This window comes from Anas platyrhynchos, chromosome 1, assembly GCF_047663525.1.
Source record: "Anas platyrhynchos isolate ZD024472 breed Pekin duck chromosome 1, IASCAAS_PekinDuck_T2T, whole genome shotgun sequence".
NCBI classification, from domain to species: Eukaryota; Metazoa; Chordata; class Aves; order Anseriformes; family Anatidae; genus Anas; species Anas platyrhynchos.
In genome coordinates, this window is record NC_092587.1 from 143747763 (window position 1) to 143766653 (window position 18891).

General features: G+C 40.8%; 1 protein-coding gene across 18 annotated transcripts in view; it reads left to right on the forward strand.

Moving 5' to 3' along the window:
* LIMS1 (LIM zinc finger domain containing 1) overlaps positions 1-18626 on the forward strand; it is a 64057-nt gene extending 45431 nt beyond the window's left edge. For 11 of the 18 annotated variants that reach the window (XM_027445053.3, XM_072031492.1, XM_027445088.3 and 8 more), the window contains 10 exons: positions 1549-1708; positions 6928-6994; positions 9622-9742; positions 10541-10690; positions 11732-11882; positions 12649-12741; positions 13986-14034; positions 16215-16290; positions 16542-16733; positions 17115-18626. In XM_027445053.3, the coding sequence (XP_027300854.1) occupies positions 1549-1708; positions 6928-6994; positions 9622-9742; positions 10541-10690; positions 11732-11882; positions 12649-12741; positions 13986-14034; positions 16215-16290; positions 16542-16689 (1015 nt within the window). In that variant the 3' untranslated portion in view covers positions 16690-16733; positions 17115-18626. The remainder of the gene's footprint in view (positions 1-1548; positions 1709-6927; positions 6995-9621; positions 9743-10540; positions 10691-11731; positions 11883-12648; positions 12742-13985; positions 14035-16214; positions 16291-16541; positions 16734-17114) is intronic. The other 7 variants (XM_072031486.1, XM_072031503.1, XM_072031497.1 and 4 more) reach the window with 1 other exon arrangement.
* The last annotated feature ends 265 nt before the right edge of the window (positions 18627-18891 follow it).

Here is an 18891-nt window from a genome sequence, read left to right on the forward strand (position 1 = left end):
TTACACATGAAATAGACCATTCCCCAGTGTGACCTCCTCTGTGAAATCTGCCCAGTCATTGTTTCACTGCGAGGACAGTGAATATTTTGATAGCAGTCACTGTTGGCCTCTTCTGCAGAGAGCTCCAGAGAGCGAGGAAAAAAAAAAAGCCAGCTAATAATAACTGGTCAGATGTGACCTTGTGTAGGGTTCCTCTGTGGCACAGAGTAAGAAATAGATAAAGCACGTTCCTTTTTGAACCATGTGATAGGTGTACATGGTGCTGTGCAAGGAATGGGTTTGATTCCTGTTGAAGCTGGTGGGAGCCAAGAGGTGTTAACCCCTTGGGGGGGAAAGCTTGGCGTCTTGCACAGGACCGTGTGCCCTGCACTTACAGATGCAACAGATTTCTGTATCAAAACGTGTGCCTGTGTGCACATACATGTAAAATAACATCTTAACAAGCTTCCACATAGATGTTCGAGGCAGTCTTTTCATCAGCTGTGTTATCATTGCGTGAAACTAAACCATCACCCTGTATTTGCTCTGCTATCATCTGCTATCATCTGCTATCTGCTATCAGATGATATCAGGGCAGAGAGGTGATCCTGAAAGGCATAGCTTTGGGAGTCCAGGAATAAGTAAGAAAATACTTACAAAGGAAAAATTGAATGAGCCTTTTTCTAGTACTAGAGCCTTAATTAATTGTACCACAGTTGGGCTGACTGTTGCAGATACGGACACGATCCCAGTGAAGCTGCTAATTCCTCTGCTATTTTGCAGCTAGCACACTGTCATTTTATGCTCTTTGAGAAGTCGCCAAGGTTGCTATTTGGGTATTTTTTCCCTGGTGTTGACCTATGCCTGGGTCACGATGGAGCATCCCAGCACTGCAGCCAAGAGCATTTCCACCTTCCACCTTGTCCCTGGCCTGATGCTGGGGTGCTGTGAGCTGCTCTAACTCAGATGAGCCATAACAAAACAACCCAAAAACCCTTGACTTTAAACCAAATGTATAAAATGACTTCAAGAGATGTAAAGATGATGTAAGGAAAAGCTGTCTGCTCTGGTTTTCAGTAATCTGCCAGACTGAACACCTTCTAATCTTCCATATTGCTTGCTTAGGGCTTTTGAATCAGTGTTTTACGTATTTTAGAACTGTGAATTATTATAGAATTGTCATTTATATTTTCCAATGTGATGCCAGTCCTCAATTGTTCTTAACATTTGCCCATGGTTTCTGTTATTCTAATGTATTTTATCATTTTTTATAATAATTCTTTGAATTACCTGCCTTTTCATGTTGTAAAAAGCCACTAAATGTATCTGTAACACTGCTTCTGTGTTTGTTTGTGTTTTTTGTTTTTTTTTTAATTAATTATTATTAGAATGTATTGTAAGGTTTTTGTTTTTAAAGAGTTTAGGGACAGGTGGAAGTTCCACTGCTAAGGGAACACCACAAGACATTAAGTCCATGGAAAATCTTACTTTGAGTCACAGTCAGTGGTGTTGCCTTTTGGGGCTAATTTTCTTTCTGTTCCCTTTGTTTTTTATTTTTTTTTATGGCAGCAACATGGCGAATGCGCTCGCGAATGCCATCTGTGAGCGCTGTAGAGGCGGCTTTGCACCAGCAGAGAAAATCGTCAACAGCAATGGTGAGCTGTACCACGAGCAGTGCTTCGTGTGCGCCCAGTGCTTCCAGCAGTTCCCCGAAGGGCTCTTCTACGAGGTAAGCTGGGAGGAGTAACTCCAGGCAGATCAGTAACTTAGGAAGTGCTGTGAAAGAAATTGGGAGAGAGGAGAAAAAGTAGAGGGAGAAAAAAGGAGAAATGTTTTTGTGCTCATTTGGAGGACATCAGTGTGGATATCCTTATTTAAACGTGTAGCCTAACAGTGTCACAGTTGAGAAAAGAACTACTGGAGATTTCCCTCCCACTACATTTTTTTTTTCTTGAAACCTGTAAGCACTATATATTGTATCAGAAACGGAGGGAAAGCATTCTTCTTAGAGGAGAGCACTCATATAGAGGGAAATGCCAGCATCCTGCAGTCCTCAGGAGGTTTATTGTGGAGTGAGTGAGGCCTGCACAGCATCTAATATTGCTGGTAGGGATGACCTGTAAGCCAACATGCTGAGGTCAAGGTGTGTTGACAGCCCAAACCAGATGGGGCCTAAGTCAGGTCAACCCTAGAATCAGGTAAACCTGGAGTTTAACGTGCCTTTGAGGGAACAAAAACACTCCCATTCAGTTTTCTTAGCCCCATCTGGATTGCCCTTAAGCTCAAGGTGTGTTTTGGTATCAGAATTTTCTTCTGTCTTCCCCTTCCATGGGGATTCAGAGATGGCTCAGCTATTTCAAGTGCAAAATAGTTTTAGTGAAAGCTTTAGACTAGTTCATAAAATGTGAAGCGATCGGTGTGAGGAAGGGTAAATCATGGGAGACAGGGAATTATTACCTCAAGTTTGTGAATGGGGAGCAGAAGCTGACGCAGATAAAGGCAGAGTTCTCAAAAGTATCAGATTTCTTCAGTTGCATCTGAAAATCCTATTCTAATCCACTTTCACACAGAGCGTGTTGCCAGTGTGTCAAGAGCACAACAGTTCATGTTCCACAGTAGTATTTTTATTTCTACAGAGCTGTGCTATACAGTGAGGAGGAGGCTGAGGGAGGAGTGTTGATTGGAAAAGAGAATGGCAAAAGGGATTCCTGCCTTTGCTTTCTCTCACCTTGCTTGAGGATCAAAAGATTTTTCAGTGAGGTAGGGATAGTGTTGCACAATTTGTGGCAGATGAGCCACTAGTGGTCCACAAAACATCAAAAGGTGAGCTGCAAAACGGTTGCAATTAAGAAAAGGCAACACAAACAAAACACCCCCTAGATACTTACACATTGCATTATAATTGTTAATATACACTGAGTTACTGCCTGCCCTGAGTGTTGAGACCTGAGGCAAATGTAAAGTGATAGAAATATTTTAGAACTAAAACGTTTGTTAATAAAATTGTCTTAAAGGAATAAAATGTATTTTGTCTAAATAACGAGGGCTTTATTCATGAAACCTCTTTCAGAAAATAGGATGGTCCTGTTTGAGGTAACAGTTTGAGAAATACTGCTCCAGGCAGCCTGTATCTCCTAGAGGATGGAGGAGGACTGCAGTGGAAAGGAAGTCCTATGTTTGCACCTAGTCCAGGAATATTACACCTCCCTGTTGCTCACATGTTGCCATACCTGAACCTCCTTGGCCGGGGAAAGCATCCTGCTGGTGTTTAAATATATTGGATGTGTGCCTTTTGCCTCCTACTGCCACGTTGTTCTTGAGAAACGTTACAGAGAAAGTGGAAAGTCTCAGTTAAGAAAAGCTACCATTTGCCACAGCTACTGTAGAGATAAAATGATGATTGGGATTAAGGGAATATCCAAAGATTTGTGTGTGGCTTGAGCTTCAGGCCACCCTTCTGCCTCTGGTCCTCCCAGTGTCTACCACAAGATGTTGCAGTTTCTCTCCATACCAGCAAGCCTGCCTGCCGCTGTTGAAGAGATGACGGTTCAGATGATGGCTCAGAAATCTCACCCAGGCTTCCTCCCCCGTCTATATTGGCCTGTACTTGGCACCTTCTACAGAAAGCAAAGGTCCATATTGTGCCAGCCCTTGTGCCTTTGGGGCTGTTTCAACTTGGAAATCTTTGGCAGGGCCCGCTCCTCTGTCTCTGCACCCTTTAGGGTGTCCACATGTGTCCCGTGCTGCCTAGCACTTCAGTGGTCAGTGAGATGATGGCAGTGGAAGCCCTGGCACAGTTCCTGGTGGTGCTCCTTAGGGAGAAGGAGGGACAAGGGCAGAGCTTGCTCTTCTTTCGTGTGAGTTGGTTTAGCAAGTCGGGAGTGCAATGGGTGACAGCATTTTGGGGGAGAGGGAGGAACAGGAACAGCCCTGTGCAGGTAGAGGGTGGTCTTAGGTTTGCCAGTGCTCTGAGATGATCTGTATCACTCCGGGGAAACAGTGACAGGGCAGAAAGGTTATCTTCTTCCGACTGGTTTAATGCACCCTTTAACGAGTTGCATGTGGAGGTGTGGCCAGGCAACGTGTTTTTCAGAGCAGGTTCCCTGTGGGTAAACGCAGGCATTGTTGGTAGACCTGCATCACTTCGTGTTTGTTCTGTGCCCCATTCAGCTAAGCTAGTGTTCCTTGGAAATGATTTCGGGAAGTCAAATATTCTCCCCCTGCCTATCACGAGCGATGCAGAGTTCCCCCAGTTAGTCATTAAGCCGCTTATCACGTTTGCACTCAAACGCTGCCGTGTGATAAGCTGCCACGCTGCGTGCTCCACCGTGGTGGGGTGGAACTGGTCGGGCTGTGCTGGAAGAAATGCAGGGGTGGGTAGGTCTGCTGCACCACAGTTTGGTAACCCAGCAGAGCGTGCAGTCCTGTACTTACAGCAGAACAGCCTGCTTGCATGGGCAGCTTTGGTGGCACCGTGCCCAGAGGGACAGGTTGTCCCTCTTCCCCTTGTAAGTACTCGGTGGCTTTTCCTCAAGACCGTGTTATTCCTGGGTTCAGCAATTCTCCTTCCCTAGAGGTCTGTCCCACTGTGGACCATGAGCACTTCACCTTCAGACAACAGAAAACAGGAGAGATGAAGCCTACCTGGAGTGCAGGTGTTTCTTTAAAGCCCTTTGGGGCCCTTAAGAGCCCTTTGAGGGCAGTAAGAGCCTCTTTCTGTGCCCTTTCAGAAAAAGGCCAGCCTGCTCCATGCTGAGGGGTGGGGAGATGAAAGAGTTTAGAGAGGTGCATCCCATAGGAAAAGAAAGAAAGAAAGCAAAATCCTTACGAAAGACTCCCAAGAGTACTCCTGTAATTGGGGAATCTGTATGGCTTTGTTATTATAATTATCACTGAAATAGAAAGACGCATGACTTTTGCTTTATGAGGCCTAAATGAGAGGAGAGTTCCGTTCAGTTTTTGTTTATTTTTGAAGTTGTTTCGAACAACCTATAGTGAGATAAAAGGAAAGTGCAGCTGCAGTGAGCTTCTCAGATTTATTTCTATTCCATTTGCACCTGGAGTGTTTTCTTAAATTGGGCTTTACCAAAAGCTCCCTTAGAGGAAATGTCTTTAAAGAAGCAGGTTTTGGGCATGTCTTCCCGTGACCTGAGTTAGTAAAGATGCGGAGATCAGATGGAGATAATGTTGTGGTGAGATGTTCTGAAATGAAGCACAGAACCATGCAGCTAACCCATGGACCTCCACCAGGCAATAGTTCAATGACCTTGCCTTTCCAACACATGCTGTGGGATCTGTTACAGAAGCTTAAGGCTTTCTTTAAGAGGGGGAGCTGCTGGGTCATCCACAAATGCAGCACAAATGAGTCAGGCAGGTTGAATACACAAACAACACGGAATAGTAACCAACCTGCCTGACACAAACCTGTTTGGTCTGCCCAGGTCAACATGTGGTAGCTCTGAAATCCAAGCAGGCCTGTGCATCTTCCATTTTACCAACTGTTTGCACAAAGCTGGAAGCTTTCTGCTTTTCTTCAGTTTAAAAAGGATTATATTTGGCAGGAAGCAAGCACCCTTCTCAACGAACCAATAATTTTCATTAATTTTCATTAGTCAGTCCTCTGTCTCTCAATTTAAAAACAACAACAACAACAAAAAACTCCAATTAAAAGTTCATCTGTTTTAGAGTATTACACTGAAAAAAAACACGACCTTGATAAATCGCTAGGATCGGCTTCTGGAAGAGTCTGTGTGTATCTCATGTGTCTCTCTGATCCTTGTAGGTGCAGTTCAGGTTGAGCACAGGAATTAAGTTTCTGCTCTCAAGTTTCCAGTGACTTCTAGACTATTTCATTAAATCACCACCCTGCCGATGGCTCTGTATATTGCACAAGTAATTACTAGGTTGCATTTGCTTCTTGAAATTTCATAGTGTAAAGGGATATTGCTGTATTCTCTATCCATGCACCAAAACTTAATTTGTGGGTAGTATTTTATGCTATTTGCTTCGTTTTGTGTTAGACTCAGTACAAAGAAGGAATTGGGGTTTTCCTGCTATCCCTTTTCCAGTGTACTAAACAGAGACATTCAAATCCAAACATACCTGATATTGTCTGTCTGGTTTTAACATGCTAGTTGGCATTTGTGTCTACTAATGATGTGCCTGGAGGTATCTAAACATTTCCCTTCACTTCAGGACATACTCGCCTACATGTTTTTACATATTCCTTGGTTAGGTTGCTAATGCAGTGCTGTTGAACTTTTTTTTTTTCCATAGTTTTTTTCTCTATGAGCTTGAACTACAGCTGAACTTCTCTAAGCTTTGAAAAAATTCAGCTCCAAATCCCTTTAGATCATGTCCCAATTTCACCTAGTCAATTTAGAGAATTTTGTTCCTTAAAATTTCCTCAAACCACCATGGTGAAGGAAAAGCATGATTTCTCTGTATGTTTGGCTGCACTGCTCCATAAATTGTGAGGATTTCAGTCCCTGGGGGTTCTTCCTCCCCCCAGACTTACTTCCTCCAGTGTGCTGGGCCATTCTTACAGGAAATGCAGAGTGGGGAAGGGATCAAATGGGTTCAGAGAAAATGCTTCCCCCCAGGAAAGGTTTTCGAAAGCTAATTTCCTGCCCAGAATCCTATCGGTTGCATCAGATTGTCATCAGTCTGTCAAAATTCAGGCATCCGCTGTGAGGTAAAGGGGTGACAGAAAAATGCCACATGCTCTAAACAGTATTAAAGGAATAGTACTCTCTTAATGCCGTGTGCTGACTTAAGGTGGGTGAATTTAGTGCCTGTTTTTCTAGCAGATGGTCAGGTTTGTTTTTCGTACAACTCCTCATCATCTACTACCCAGTTGCATCTGGAAACAGCCTGGTATGTGACAGTATTTATATCAAGGACATGCTCCTCATCCCTCTTAACTCTTGGCTTGTTTTCCATTTGCAGTTTGAAGGGAGGAAGTACTGTGAACACGATTTCCAAATGCTTTTCGCCCCATGCTGCCATCAGTGTGGTAAGTTTTCCGCTGAGGCAAAGTGCTTCATGCTGATCACAAATGGGAAGTGCACATATTGCTGGGGGAAGATGTGCAACCCTTCTGTATGTACTCGGGGAGGTGGCCTCGGGAAGGAGGCTTCAGAGAACTTGGGGAGCTACTTTCCCTAAAGGTCATCAAACAGTAGGTTTTTTTTTTTAAAAAAGGTTTGCATTATTTGAGTGAAAAATTAAGCTGTTGGTCCAGTGACCCAATGAACAGACCATTCGTGGTTATCTGCATCTACATGCATGTGCTTATATTCAACCCTTCTCATGCAGCTGAAACCTTCCAGCGAGTCTGTCACCTCTTTTGACAATTGCAACCCATCCATGTTGTCCTCCTCCATGGACGGTCTTTATCATCTCCTCTTACCACCAACTGATAAGTCAGCTGGTCCCCTTTCATCCTTCTGAAACAAATTCCTTCAGCATCTGATGTCTAACCTGTGTAACGCCGAGGGCTGCCTTTTGTCAATTTGTCCGATGATGTAAATGTTTGCGTGTCTGCTATGCTGCAATCAATTGCAAGTTGTTTTTTTTTTCCTCTGTGTTCTCTGTGTGTGACACATTTGCTTGGGCAGGGCTGCCCAAGTCATTACTGTACCACTGCTTGAGCTGGTTTGGAAGCTCTTGTTTTTCTGTGGTGCCTTGGCAAGCCGCTACAACTTTTGCTTATCTTAGTAAGGCCTTTCCCTTGTGCGGAGGGAGGGGCTGGGTGCTGGGAAAGGGGGAAGCAGATGTTCTGGAGCTTTGAATTTAAAGCTGCAGATTTCAGCAAGCAGGGGAAGGGGAAGAGGAAGACAGGGCTTGCTGATGATATCTGAGCTAAACCTGAAGTATGTGACAAACCAGAAAGTGTCTCACTTCATTCCTTCTACAGGCAGGCCAGTCACTTCCTAAGCATGAGGAATTGTTGTATTCCTCCTGTCACTCTGCAGTCCCCTTCCTTTGTCCCCTTCCTGCTCCTCTGTGCCAGGGCTTCCCCTTCTGCATCCCTGCTTCTGGCCTGCAAAGGATTTTTGCAAGCCCTCCTCTCTAACCTGTTTAAACAGAAAGTGCTGCTCTTCCTGCACACCAGCATTGTCCACACACGGCTGAGCTCTGCTCCTCTCTGTTAGCACTGTTACTTGCCTTTGGTGGGCTGGGCAGAGGAGCCCTTACCTCTTCAGCATCCAGAAGCTGTTCTGGTCCCAGGCAGAGGGCTGTGGAGGAGCTACACCATGTGTCTCCAGGGTTTCTCCTGCCCAGCTGGCACAGCTCCTCATCTAGAACAGCTTCAGCTGCTCCTACCCTGGCTCCTCATAGCACCAGCTCTGTTAAAACTTCATCAGTTTTGCGGACTGACTAGTTCTGACAGATGGGTTGAAAGTAAGTGACTTTGCTGGAGGGTGTGACTGGCTGGCTGGGCGGCCTCCCAGGTCACTCTGCTCTTTTACCTACAGCACCTCATGGGTCCTAACTGGAACCGGGCTTTTCCAGCGTTTGGATTTACTAAGGGTGGCCAAAATCAACAGGGCTGTTGTCAGCAGTGATGCCTCAAGCTTTCCTGACATTTTTAGAGTCCGTTGGGTTTTATTCTTGAAAAGCGATGACTTCATGGGAATGCCACAGAGTTGCATGCTAGACTTCCTTTCATTCACATCTGTTATCTGACTGATCGCTTCTCTTTGACAGCTGTTTGATTTGCAGGCTCTTTGCAGCCAGGATTCAGCCTTCCTCAGCACCAGGAAGCTGAGCTCCCAGCACGTTTTAGGCAGAGTGCTCTGGGGCACTGCTCAGGGGCCTTGGCTGCAACGTCCACGTAGAGAACAACTAAACACGTGTCCCCTGTGTGGTGGACATGGCTCTACTGCCTGTGCAGTGGAGTCACACAGTGCATGCACAACAGTAATTTTAACACTTTTTCAATGCCTTGCAGGACAGGACTCCTTGTGGTAGGTTAGGAGTTGTTGTGTGTGTCGGATTTACTGTTTAGTAAGTGCATTCTCCCATTGCATCTTTGCGCTTTGACGTCATGTTTTTGTTTTTCTTTTTCTTTTCTGTTTTTTTTTTTTTTTTCAATAGGTCCAAGGCCACCCAAGCTCAGTTCAGTAGTGCTTTGAGTATAGAGCCCTTTCAAGGCTTGATTACAGGCCTAGTGGTGTAAAAGTCACTACTGTGTAAATGACAAATTAAAATTGCCCTCTTCTAAAAGAGGAGAAAGACAAAGATGATAAGGAGACAAGACTGACATATTATAAAAAGAACTCTGTATATTTTGCAAGAGTTTGAGATCAGATAAGAAAAAACAGATAGGACTGGAAAGGGATAATTGCAGAGAGAAGGTGGAGAAAGGCTTATATATAAAGAACAGAAGGTTGTCCATCAGCAAGGACATCTGCTTCTGACCCACAGCAAAAAACAAACAAACAAACAAAAACAACCCAAATTCCAGAGTTTAGAACCAGAACTGCAATACTGAAAATAATATATCCTACCAGATTTGGGGGGAGGTGGGCAGTGTATGAGGAGAGGATGTTGATGTAATTGTAGTGATTCGGTTGTGGGTTTCTTTTAACTTTGTCTAGCACGGTATTGTAAATCCTGGTATTGTCTTTCTTACAGGTGAGTTCATTATTGGTCGTGTTATTAAGGCTATGAACAACAGTTGGCATCCAGAATGCTTCTGCTGTGACATCTGCCAACAAGTATTGGCAGATATTGGATTTGTCAAGAATGCTGGGAGGTAGGTCTTCATCCTTCTGTTACTGCTCATGAATAAAATGAAATGAGAGGTGGGACTTAGCAGTTATGGCCCTTAAAACTTTCCAGTTGAGGCGGAATAACTGAAGTGGCTTTTATGAGAAAAAGGTCTGAGGGTGCATCACAAAATTAAAAATGGATATCTTAGAATATGCACATAAAATCTTAACCATTTATCTACCTCAACACCAGATTACTTGTCAACACCAGGTCTTGTCTGTACTCGGTGACATTTCAGGATTGGTAGGGTACATTCTGATAAGAGAGACAACATTCAGATGCAGAAGTATTGTATTTTTTTTAAATCAATTCTTGTTTTTCCAACATGGGTTTCCAATTTGAGTCCAGTTCAGCACCTTATTCATCAATAAATGTTTTCAGTTCATTGGGAGCCTTCCCTTTTTTACCAGCTGTGATCACAGGGATGTTTTGCAGGTGGATTATATGGCCATTGACTTCATAAGTTTAATATGGCATACGGAGTTGTTTTTATAGAATTAGGACCTGTGTGGCGATCCAGCTTCCAAGCTAAATTTTTAAGAGTTTGAGAATAAAATATTCAGCAGTGAGAATCTGTAGTGAACATTGTTTTCTGTGTTTTTGACACAGCTTAAACTCAAACAAGTTGAAGAAATTATAGTCCTGAAATGATAGGAAATATGATAGCCCTCCTTCTGCTCAAAAAGGCTGATTGAAATGAAGTTCTAATAGATGTTTGATGTATATTTTTCACTGTACTAACTGGTGCTGGTACTTACCTATGTTTTTTATGTTGTTTCAGGCATCTCTGCCGTCCTTGCCATAACAGGGAAAAGGCCAGAGGCTTGGGAAAGTACATTTGCCAGAAGTGCCACGCCATTATTGACGAACAGCCTCTCATATTCAAAAATGATCCTTACCACCCTGATCACTTCAACTGTGCAAACTGCGGGTAACTTGAGTTCTGCAAAGGAAGACAAGAAAATGCTGTTTTTCTTTGCTTCATCCATGTACATTTAAAAGTGAAATCCAGTCCTGTTACACAGGCAAGAGGGACAGGTTTGGGGTGCCTTATAGCCAGATGTGTGTCTGGTTATCGCTTTTGGGATGGTGGAGTTAGACCTTTAGCTCAGACAACAGCCGATATGTTGGGGAGTAATGAAAGATTGTAATTTTCAGCATTTCCTTAAGAAATATGAAGTCTGGGCACAGATAGATGTTTCTGTAGCAGCAAAATGACTGATAGCTTCTTCCGCAACAAAGGGTAGAAAAGTGATCCTCCTTAGCTGCTTATTATCTTGCCCATGTTATTTCTAGCTGAGTTAAATGAAAACTTTGTTCATTCCTTTTAAAGACATTTTCTTAGAAGCTTTCCCTTACCTCATGTTATCAGCTTCTGCAACTGTAGTCTACATAGATTCGTGTTTCTACATCCCCAGATGCACAGATCAGGGGACGTTGTAGGATACAGAACACATTATTAGTTGCTTATATTTGGTATAAAGGAAGCTATCATTTCAGTGCCATAACAAAGGCTGATTTGAAAAGCCACATGTACTATTGCGTCAGTGCCAGTGTCAGCTCATATTTTTCTTTCTCTGATGTTTTATGCCATAGGGAAAAAGTAAAGAATTGCATTTTCCTTTCAGTTACATTTATGTAAATCTAAAATAAACAGGTGATAAGAGGACCAGAATAGAAGCCAAGCATGACTACAGCTTTCAAACACGTTTGAAAACAGCTCAGTAGCTATTTTCAGAGAGACTTAATGCATTGTACTTAGCAGGGTTTTCTCAGTTTACTATGGAATCAGCCTTGTTTCAAAAAAAAAAAAAAAAAAAATTGCCATATTTGATGCTGCTAGATCCATTATTGTAGTATAAATCCAATCTCTAAAACAAATGCTAAAAATTAGGTTATCTCCAGAAACTCTCAAGAGTTGAAATCATTCGGTTCCTTTATTCATGCTCTCAATTAATTAACTTTTGAACAGGAAGGAGCTTACTGCTGATGCTCGTGAGTTGAAGGGAGAATTATATTGTTTACCCTGTCATGACAAAATGGGTGTCCCCATCTGTGGAGCATGTAGAAGACCAATTGAAGGGCGCGTGGTGAATGCTATGGGCAAACAGTGGCATGTGGAGGTAAACAGTAGCTGATACATTGTCTTTCACAAGTGTAAATATTAACATAGCTGGAATATTGCTGATCAGTCTACATGAAAGGATTAGAAAAGGATGCAGGAATAATTAGTATATGCATTCTCCTAATTCCATTTTCAACTTTCTTATGTCTGGTCTTTCACTGTGAAATGAGAGCTATTTCCAACCTTGCAGAGACCTTTGACTGTGAAGCTAAAATCATTAATCAGAGGAAGCACTGCCAGCTCCTTACAGAAGAAAATTTCACAAAGTGAAGAGGAGGATATATGGAAAGGCAGTAAAGTTCTGTGACAACTGTAGTACTACTGGGCACCATAATATTCTTAAGTCTTTCACAGTTACCTGCCACAGTTAAAGCACTTCATGGGAAGGTTTCATATTTCAAGGGCACGTACAAGACTTAGTTCCATATCTTCCTTTTGAATTAGGAAGATAAGCAGCCTATTCCTTTTGTTTTGAAAATCTCCTCCAGCAAGAGCTTTCTTCACAAGAGTGTAATGATGGTGCTTATTATTTAATCTCCATTCATTCTATTAATTGATATCACATCACTTTGCTTGCTTTTTTTGTAACTTTTGGATTGAAATGTTGAAGACAAGTTTTAATTCTCCTTTGCAAGATGGCACAGCTAGCTCAGTAGACGTGATGTTTAATCGTTTAATTTGCTTTATCACATCATTTAATTTGCTTTCCAAAAAACTACAATTGCTTCCAAGTAATCAAAAAATGTATATAATTTTCTTCATAGCATTTTGTGTGTGCGAAATGTGAGAAGCCATTCCTGGGTCATCGTCATTATGAGAGAAAAGGCTTGGCATATTGTGAAACCCACTACAATCAGGTAAGGTTGCATATTTTTCAAAATTGTGTTGTTAAACTCATGAATCAATTTTATTAAAGGAGGTGGAAGACCATAGGCATTATTCTGTTTTCTCATAATCACCTGTGGGCATAAAGCTAATTAGCAGATGCTCTGTTGCAGTTAATTTTTATCGTTTTCTCTAATTATAAATCTGGCATTGAAAAAGAAAACTTCAGGGATTTCACAAAGACTAGATGGGCTAATCAGTATCGAGTTGCTCTTCAAGCTTAGTGGCGCTTATGTAGAGCTGTTTGAAGCTTTTGCTTGTCTGTGAGATGAGAGCAGCTAATGACACCCAATCTTTCCCAAGAAGTTAAAGAAGATTTGCGATTCAGGAGCTGTGGTTTAACACGAAGCCTTAGTGAGTAGCGTGTTTTTTTCTGCTACTCTAAGATGATCTGTGTTAGGATACACAGCATCACCCAGCTCATTCATTCAGCTGCCTAAGACTACAAAGACTTAATTTGTCAGAGGACACCACCTAGTGACCGCTTGCATTTAAATAAGAGCTACATACAGTTCCCTGCAGACTCCCTTAATTGTGCATTCCAGCACTGCAAGGTGTAAACCATTTTTATTTGGAAGCCAACCACAAGGTGTCACGTACACACCTTTGCTTGGCTAAGTAAAGAGGACGAATTATCTCTGGGAGTTGTAAGGCATCTTCTAATTACAGTTGGATTCTTAATTGGTCAGCGATGAAGAGCAGATGATTGAAATGTTGCTGGCACACTTGTAGGCAATAAATGCCATGGAATGAAGGATTTCTGGCCTTTTATTTATTGATCAATTGATTTTAAGAAAAATAAATAAACATAGCATTTCCTTACAGCTTTTGCCAGAAAAAGTGGTATGCTCTTGTAAGTCCAAACGTTAAATTGGATGATTGCTAAAGATCTGTATGTGACTTTGCTGTATTTTAAATGTTCAGGGTTAGAGAAATAGCAAAACAAAACAACACAACATTTTTAGAGGGTCATGCAGATGCAAACAGATGTTTTCACCTTCAGCATTACAGAGACTTTTTCTGATAAGATGAATGCGAAACTTAATTGGAAAACAAAAGCAGACCTGCTGATTTTCTCTTTTTTTTTTTTTTTTTACTGAAATAAACAGTAAAGCTACTGTGCCCTTAAGCCAAAATAGAATGTTTTGTTATTTTGAGAAGCTACCTTTGATAAAATCATTCCATTAAAAATTCATTATTTCTCCTTCCTCTTCAGCTGTTCGGTGATGTTTGTTTCCATTGCAATCGTGTAATTGAAGGAGATGGTAAGCACTTTACTGACTGTTTTCTTAACGTTACATTTTGATGGAAGTTCTCTCTAACAGTGGAAGTAAGGCCCTTGTTGAATCTCTGACTATTCTCATTAAACCAAAATAAGCCATTATCTTGATGAGAAATTAGGATAGATCTGATTAGTTAGAGGCCACATAGTAAGAAGACCTTGTAGCGAATGTTTTATGACAGTGTGTAAAGAGAACTGTGGTCAGCTGGAAAACCTTTAGTAACAAGCAAAGTTCAGGGGTGCTGGGAGATGCACTGGTGGCTTCCTGCCCCACCTACCTTAAAAATGAACACATGCAACTGTGCGAATGACTACATGGGCATCTTCTCAAATGAATTTAGGGATCATGATCCAGATTTGGAAAATAATTTAGATATTGAAATATTTAGGTGAGCTTTCTAACAGATTTTTTAAAGTGCCTAACTTTCATTTCAATCCACTTCCTGGAGATATTTGCCTATCTATCTCAGGCACCTGTCTTTTGAAAATCTAGGCTGATGGTAATTTCACAAAACCAGGAAGGAATCGTAAAGATCTGTCCTGTGAAGGCATAAGTGGAAACAAGTGGTTTAATTTTGGGGGGCAGGACTATTTTGGACACTTTTTGGCATTTTATCATAGCTGGTTGTCCAAAGGCAAATCATTCTACCTGCAATAATGCCACATTACTTTGTTCCTGGTTACACCTGCCTGAAGTAAACACTGTAATACCAATGTTAGCCTCGCCTAAACCAAAGCTATTAGCAAAGTGTGCAGAAGCCTCTAGCTTTTAGAAGGAGCCATAAAGTAGTTCATAGTCATGTAAATACAGGGTGAGACCCAAATTCCCAGGATGTGCTTTCCCTGCATTTTTGGGACTGGACTGTACCTGCAGAACAACAATCCAGAAGGCTTTGGAGGAAGCCGTATCTTCATCTTTGCTGAAATCCTGAATGAAGGAACTGGGGCTTGAAGCAAATGAATAATGCAGCCTTGTCTGATCACCACATCTCTTTGTATTTTTTACGTTACACCGTGTAATCTGACTCCCATATTGTATGTGTCAGCCACTGATCTGAACAGATTGCAATGTCGTCATTTCTTTATTTTCATTGCCTGTCTTCAATTGTTCTACATTTCTTCTTTCACTTCTGCACAGAAATTTGACACTGCTGTCACAAGTGATGAGTATCCTTTTTTTTTTCCTCTCTCTGCTGAAACAGACATCTGTGACAGCAGTTTTTCAAGAGAGTGTCTATGACTGTATTGGAGAGGTTACTTATAAGCGAAGACTTTCATCTGCTTAGTATTATTTTGGCAAGCAGGTGAATAACTGTATGCTATTCTTCTGTGGATGTGCTTGGCCCAATAGAGTAGGAAAAAAAAAGTTTTGCATGACAATGTTGTGTTTCTGTTTGCTGCTGACAAAATGTTGCATTTTAGGAGAAAAGCATTGCATTGCCTTGGATCCTCTACATTTGGTTAAAAAGAGAAGCAAGTTTTGGCAAGGAAAGTTGGGAAGGTGTACTGTGAAAGAGAGGAGGAACAGAAAAGTGAGATACAGAACAAAGAGAAAATGCTTTCTCTCCAAAACAAAGAATAAAAATATATTCATGTTTATCGTGATAAAGTGATTTATCTCGTTAGTCCGTAACTTTTTTTTCCACTTTGATAGCCCTGATTTACCTGATTTACCCTGATTCCTGGGTCATGTTACTTTCTTTGACCAGGCAAGTGCTACAGTTGATGGCACTGCAGTCTGAGCAGGATCTGGGGAATGAAACAGAATGAAAACATTTAACACCCTTTTGCTGGATTGCTTTTCAGCTGAAAAAGTCTCCTGGTCATGTTTGAAACATGGCCTCACAAAACAGTTGCCTGAGGTCAGCATGCTATGAGATGAGGTAGAAGCAAGCAACGAGAGTCAAAAATTTGTTAAACTGGTCTTGCTGGTGACCATAGTGCTGTGTGTGCCATCAGAGACAGCTTTATCAACACTTCATGGTCCCACTGCACAGCATTCACATGTGCCTTCCTAGTCTTGCCATGTTATTGTTACAGGCCTCAATTCTGGATATATGAATCAAATGCTTGTTCTTCATGTCTCGTGAACATTACAGCTTATTTTTTAAAATATTTTTTTTGTAATGCTAATGTTTTCCTTTCTTTTTTCCCTTGCTCTAGTTGTGTCAGCTCTGAATAAGGCATGGTGTGTGAATTGTTTCGCTTGTTCAACTTGCAACACTAAGTTAACACTCAAGTAAGTTTATTGATAGGTGTGATGCCTTCAAAACGTATCGGTGGTTATCTTTACAGTGTGGATGTTGCTGTAGTTTAACTGTTATGGTACAAAAAACATATGATCAGCATTGAGAAAATTGTGCCTTTCTTCCTCTAGCTCCATTTACTAATTCACATCTTCTTCAGCTGTCTGTTCAGTTCTTCCTTCAGTTATATCTTCTTAACTCTCCTCCGTTTCTGTCCCTTTATTTTTTCTGTTTAACTCCAAAGGGATAAGTTTGTTGAAATTGATCTAAAACCTGTCTGCAAACATTGTTATGAGAAAATGCCAGATGAATTTAAGCGACGCCTTGCCAAACGGGAACGTGAGGCGAAGGATAAAGAGAAGCAGAAAAAGAAAAAGCCAATCTGTCTGTAAACTTTTTTTCCTTCTCACCACCACCTCTGCTCCTTTCTTCTTTGGTTAGTGCTAAGGATGCTTTTATTTAAAATTTTTGCATGCATTCATGGCAATCAAAACCAAAATATTTTTAACACAACTGCAACTCAAAATAATGTTATTTCATTATCTTATGTTTAGTCTGCAATGAGATTTGAAAGGCCTTGTAAGTGACACAGCTAATAAATATGGACACTTGGGAAAAGGCTACATAACTCGCATGCAGTACTGTAATTACTGTCTACAATGTATATAACCTTGTGGCAGTAACTTCATAGATATGTATAAATTGGAGTTCTAATTTTTTGTCTGTGTACGTGTGCCATGATACTTATTTTTTTTACAATATCCTTGCCATTAAAATGTCTTTTTTTCTTTTTTTTTTTTTTACCTTGTCATTTTAGGAATAAATTCGTTGAATTTGATATGAAGCCTGTCTGCAAAAAGTGCTATGAGAAGTTTCCTCTAGAGCTGAAGAAAAGACTGAAGAAACTAGCTGAAACTTTGGGAAGGAAGTGAAGACTTTTCTGCTCTCCCTGTTCTTTATGGAAATGTTATACATCTTACTCGTGGGGAGGGACTTTGAGGCTGCAATGAGATAATAGATTATGATGCATGCCTTTCAATCAGACTGAGATATTTTGAAATTTTCCATTCTCTGTACATGTACATGTATACTTTTTTGTTGATAAATAGACCACACTTATAGACTAAATTAAATATCAACTCACCTGAAAGGTTTCAGACCCTGATAATGCAGTAGAATTGGTACAAGTGCGCCACTGTGCACAGTAATCTCTGTGGAATTTTAGATGAAGAATATGCTTGTGAATACCTGCAAAGACACACTTTGCAAATATGTCCAATGTTAAGGACACATAGTGTCATTTATATTAATGAAAGTATTGATGTGCAGATTAAGCATGAATATAAAACTTCGAGTGTCTAGGGCAAGAAACCAAACATACCTCACCTCATGGAAAAACAAAACAAAACAAAGATGCCCAGATTTCAGGTCAAATAGTCTCATTAAGGAGCCTGGTTTCAGATGGTTTGAAAAGTATCTTATTTCTAGATACAGTCACTGTACAAATGACCTGCTTCTGATCGTTTGTGCTTACATGATGAATCTGTACATCGGACTTAGCATGAAATATCTGTATGAAGTCTATATTCCTACTGCAAGAAATGAGCATACTCAGAACTACTTGAATTTTGCTATATTCCATTCAGAGTAACACATTAACTTTTATATATGCTTTTGCATTGTATTTACTTTTTGTGCCTTGTTCTGCTGGACCATACATAACAGTGTTCCATTAAATATATATATATAGTTTTATTTTTATTTCATATTTTTATGCAAAAACTATATACAAGGTATTTTCAAAAGATAACATACTTTGCCTTAATTATTCAGGATGCAAGAGGAATTTTGTTACAAATGTGAACACCTGAGGTTTAAATTTAGCTTCTTAGCTTCTTTAACGTCTAGAACAGTAATGGAAATGCATATTTCAATTAACTGGCAATATTACTTTTACACTGTGAGTGTAAATATATGTGGCTTGATCCTGCTAGGATCTATTTCTTTAGTCATCCTCAAGAACTGAGTTCACAAGTCATCAGAATTCCTTATAACATACACCTGATTGTTTTATACCGTCAACTTCTGTTCATGCACACCTGTTTTATTTTTCCCTTTTCTATTGAAAATGCAGTTGCTCAGGAATTCCTGATGGTACTGTGTTACCAACTACACGTGTTTGTTTTTTCTTTTTCATACTAGTGACTTACACAGATTTTATGTAATTACATCATAGCAAGCAAAATTTCCTTTCCTGTTTATGGAAAACTGGTTGCTTCAAAACATCTTTCCAGTGTCATCAATAAAGGCTATGTTATTAAGACTTGTATCAGCTCTCTTCAATGAGTGTTTGAGATGGATGGAAAAGCAGCAAGGCAGCCTTTCTTCCCTATGCTTCTACGTGTGACTATGTAAATACTTCCTTATCCTGATTTAAAGGAGACATACACCTAACCTATGTATGCACTTTAGTTATTAGGTTTAAGAAAGAAACTGCAGTTTGCTTCGTAATGAACAACTTGGTTCTTCTGGCTGTTTTCTGAATCGGCACAGTCAGGAGGTTTTCCTAAAGAAAATACCTTGTCTGAGTTTAA